Here is a 4,911-nt window from a genome sequence, read left to right as displayed (position 1 = left end):
GACTTTTCGGGTCTAGATCCTCCTTCAGAAATAAAGAAGGGTCTAGACCCAAAACATCAGCTTTCCTGCCCCTCTGACGCTGCTTGGTCTGCTGTGTTCATCCAGCTCTACAGCTTGTTATCACTGATCAATGATTGCTCTTTTTACACCAGTCACAAAATTTACCCCATACTCATTTTGCATCTTGTGAAGTTAGTGAGGTGAACATTCTTCTAGTACAACATACTGTCTTGAGATAGTTCTGGTGCGCATCCAATCCTGAATTTACCACTTAAGCTATCTACTTTGCACTGACTGTTTTCTGTTTGGGCCAAACTGAATTTTGTGAAGCATATGTTAAAATAATCATATAGATGTTTTAAACATTTGAAAGCCGTATCAGTTCCTTTTGGGATTATGGGAAATACTGCTAACTTTACAGGTCCTGAGTTTGAGCAGAACCTGTAGTTTCAAAGAATATGGTGACTTAGGAAACAAGAATGAGAGAGAGCAGGAATGTGTCAACTATAAATAATTTATCTGTTTTTGCCAATGTGTAATTTCTTAGATTCTGAATTACACAAAGGACTAGCTCTTAAAGTAGACATTTCTACACTTGAACATCTTTATCATGTGCAAATATTGGGACATTAACATTTGAGGTTTATTTAACATTATCGGTGTGTTAATAAGAAGTCTCAAGCCCATCTCAGTTTTGAACTTGTTTAAAATAGCGCTGAATAATTTGCTAGACTAAGCTGTAGCTTTGAGTCTGACCAGAGCAAATTAGAAACTTATGGAGCACTAATACTGTTTCTTAGGTGAAAATGCTCTGAATGCATAGCATCCAACATGCTGTTTTATGAGGAAGTAATCTGTGTTGTCTTGGACTGCATAATGTACTTCTGATTTGATTAGGCTGTGTTGATGCTATTTCTCCATGGTTCTTGCAGTGCTCACTTTAGCTAGAGCAAGAATTGTACTTTGTCACTGTACTGTACTGTGATCTGAATTATTTAGCCAATAATCATCTTCCACATGCTTATAACTATTGCATTCCCTCAAGGATTCATTTTATCTCTATCCATTTCGTATCTGAAATTGTAAAATAGAACAAAAAGTACTTTTCAAATTCTACTTATTGCACATTATAAAACCTGTCTGTTTTAAAGGTTTAATAGTGGCAACAGAGAGGGAGTTTCTGGCAGAGGACCTGGCTAACTCTGTATCATTAGGATGCTTAGTTTACATAGTAATGTACAAGAATTAATTCCTGTTTATTTTTACGATTATTTTAATTCCTCCCTCTAGTTGCCATAAACTTGATAGTGCAGCATATCCAAGACCTTCTCAATGGTGGACTGAGCAAACGTCAGAATGGTTATTTGAATGGCTACACTCTTTCATGCAAGAGAGACACTTCGGACTCCAACAGCAGACCACACTGACTGAAGGCCAAGCAGTAGAAATCCTCTACTGAAATTTAGCATTGACTTTAATATTTACTGTTTATGGGAAGGGAATATCAGTCAAGGTCTTATGATAATTGTTGAAAGCAAAATGACACTTTTCTTTTTGGTGACAATACAACGTTTTTCAGCACTTATTTTTGCCAATGCTTTATTTTAAAATAAGTGGATTCCTTATTAAATGTTTGTGCTCAAGTATCTCTGGTAAAGAAATACAATCCAATAATAGAATACATTTTGCATTTTACTTTGGAAATGTAAGAATGAAGGCAAATCTTGCCTTGTTGTGAGCATCATTTTGCCAAATAACTTTTTTGACATGGGAAAGAAGCTGGGGAACAAAATGTTCACTGTTGTGCCTAAGATACAGAAATCTTCGTATTAATGTCCGTGCACTGAAGGGACTTTACCTGCTAACCCATGATGTTCCATTGGATTGGTTTTACAAAAATTGCAGGCACTCTTAGGTTTGAGCAAGGGGCTGACAAGTGTTTGCAATTCATCAGTTTTCTGAATGGATATGACGGTCATTACTGGGGAACCTTGCCTGAATGCAAAATGCATTTGTGGTAGCTGTGTGATTTGGTGAAAGGGCAATTTAAATTCTTTTGTGGATTTGGATTGTACTGAGTTATTGCATTGCATTACATTTCAACACTTCTGAACAATTTATATTCCTTTATTAGGCTCACTTGACCCAAAGGAGTTGTTCTGTGAAACCTGCAGTTTCATTTCACCAGTACTTTTAATCATTCTGTCATTTATTCTGAATAGGAAGCTATGCTAAATAAAGATGGATTGACTTTGTATTTCCAGAATCCTTTCAGAAAAGAAGGAAGGATAATGATGCAGACCAAACAAGCCATATTATTTTAGTTATACATAAAAATCTTGCAGATCCTTTTTTCTCCCAGTTGCCTTTCTGTCATTGACAACATCCAGTTTTTTCTTTAAAGAAACAACTCTAGGATCTTGTGCCTCCACTAATTTTCCAGAAGTCTATTCTATACAATCGCTTGTCTTTTTAATAATTTGAGCCTTCTCTCTCTTTTTGTCCTATTTCCTTTAAATTTAATCGTACAGGTTGACCTTTTCTCTGTCCCTCTGCTATCTTGTTGCCTAGATGTGATCACTGCATCCATCTGCAATTTTTTGGTTGGTTTTGGTGTAAGTTATTTCATTTGAATTGGAAGAAGAATGAGCTCTTTGTTTTGCCAAACTGGAACCAAACAAGGAGATAACAAATTCTGCCACTGTTTTCCTCCACCCACTACCTCTCTCACTCGTCGTTCAATTTCCATTAAGTTCGCACTACTACTTTCAGTTCCTGTTACTGATGAAAGGGTGCACCCATGCCACAGCCTTTTACAAATTCTAATAAGAGTTTCTGCACATTTCCAGTATCTTGAGTCCATATTTGAGGTTTAATTATTTGTGTTTACTTTGAGACCAGGGCATCTCCTGTGCTCAATAAACTGAATCTGCTCCAGAATCGATCTTCATTAAAAGCCGCTTTATCAATGCATTTTAACGTGAAAAGTTTCAGGATGCAAAACATTAATCTTTTTTGTTTTGAGTTTCATTTTCATTGCTAAGACATATGTTGGACCTCTTTAATGTCAACCTGCTGTATTTTTGTTTTGAGGGAACACTGAGTGCAGAGATTTAGGTGTTAACATTAAATACCAGTAGTGCCAAGCCATAAAGAGTATTTTCAGGTTAAGTTGAAGGACAAGTGGCAGCTGTGTGAGTTTTTTGTAGATGCAAGTAATGTTGGCTAAAGTAAGACCTACACATAGAAAGTGGGTAGGAGTATCCATGATACTATCCTCTAGATTCAGGAGATATATAATGAAAATGTGTTAATATCATTCACGAATTGGGTCATTGCTGTTGTTGTTGTAACCCACTGCTTCAAGGAACCAATATAGACATAATGGTTCACACTAAGATTGTGGTCAATTAGTCTTTATAGCCAATTTTTTTTTTTTTCAATGGTTGTACATGTAGATGTTTTTTGATTACTTAGAGAGGCAGAAAGATTAAATGCTTACTAACTCTGAAATTTGAAGCTTTGTATGGATTGCTTGGTCCTGACTCTCAAGAACTTGAAATGAAAACAAAGTGCTGAAATACGCTAAGCATCATTAACCTGAAATGGCAAATCTGTTTGTCTCGACAGATGCTGCATGACCTGCTGAGAATTTCAGTATTTATTTCCAATTTCTGATATCTACAGTATTTTGCTTTTGTCTAAAATACTTGAATTTGTATTTGTTGTCTGAAAGGCAAATGCCTGTAAGCTTATGTTTCTGCCGACTTCTGAATTGTTACACATTTCTGGGGTTTTACTGGCTATCACATAAATGGGGAATTAAACTTGAAGGAGAAATATAATTCATTGTGCTACTGTTCTTTGTGACCAAAATGGTCCTTTTCTTGCTTTGTAATGGTGCAGGTAACCTTTTTTTTTTTTTTGTTGATGAAGACTTGATTTGAGTTTATTTTATTAAGTTGTTTTTTTTTTTTGTTTGTTTGTTTTTCTCAATTTCTATTTTCTCCCACCATCTCCAGTGTTTTGTAACATATTGTATGTCAGTCCACTCTCCTAGAAAGTCAGAAAATGAAGACACTCTTGATGTGGTGTACCTGATTAAAACAATAATTTTTTTATGGAGAATTGTGATGCTTTGTAATTTGTTTAACCGTGACCAAAGTTAACTACTAATTTCCTTTTAATGGGTCTTCTGCACAGTCAGTAAGGAGCTTGCTTTGAAGAAGTTCAACTGTTTTCTGAAGAAATTGGAAAAATAGTCATTGCCTGGAAGTAGAGGTATTCCCTCTGAAAGCAAATGCCAGCAGCACACTTTCATTTTGTTGCTCTTTGTAGATTAGGGGACAGCATTACTTTATTTTTGTTTTAGCATAGACACTGCGCATGCTCAATCTTTTTGTATAAAAAAAACAAAAAATGCAGCTGCTTTACTCGCTACCTCACTGGACACCACCCCTCCCCTCCCGCCACCACCACAGCAAGATTTCAGGAGAGGGAAAGGTTACTGAGAACTAGAGAATTTTTAAGCCCGTTCGATTGAAGATGACCAATGAGTTTTTAAAGTAAAAATTATAAGTAAGGAATGTAGACCATCCTATTCTTAAGGGTAAGTGGTCCTAATATAGCATGTTGTTTATTTAAAAAAAAAAATTAAGAGTGCTAAATCAGGGACAGTTGTATATTGAAGTTCTGCGATTTTCTTTTTTTTTTTTTTTGCCATTCCTGACCTTTAAGATATAAACCTGAATGACTTCACTTACTAGGAAACCATTTTAACGTCACAAATTCATTTACGCTTGTTTGAGCAGCAACTGTGTTTTGCAGAACACATTTTATATTTTTGAGAGTGTGTTTAGATCACTCCTCTTGGTGGGTTAGTCTATTTCATGCGAACAGTCTGTACTCAGC

The 4,911-nt window shown here is 35.8% G+C and overlaps 1 protein-coding gene across 2 annotated transcripts in view; it reads left to right on the top strand.

The window, feature by feature from the left end:
* Positions 1-4,128, top strand: part of LOC109913516 (uridine-cytidine kinase 2) — a 33,956-nt gene extending 29,828 nt beyond the window's left edge. For both annotated transcript variants that reach the window (XM_020513040.2, XM_048601845.1), the window contains exon 7: positions 1,291-4,128. In XM_020513040.2, coding sequence (XP_020368629.1) covers positions 1,291-1,427 — 137 coding nt within the window. In that variant the 3' untranslated portion in view covers positions 1,428-4,128. The remainder of the gene's footprint in view (positions 1-1,290) is intronic.
* Positions 4,129-4,911: the final 783 nt, after the last annotated feature.

Source organism: Rhincodon typus, chromosome 10 (assembly GCF_021869965.1).
Source record: "Rhincodon typus isolate 14 chromosome 10, sRhiTyp1.1, whole genome shotgun sequence".
NCBI lineage: Eukaryota > Metazoa > Chordata > Chondrichthyes > Orectolobiformes > Rhincodontidae > Rhincodon > Rhincodon typus.
Note: the sequence above shows the minus strand (reverse complement) of the source record. Positions and strands in the feature narration are given on the sequence as shown.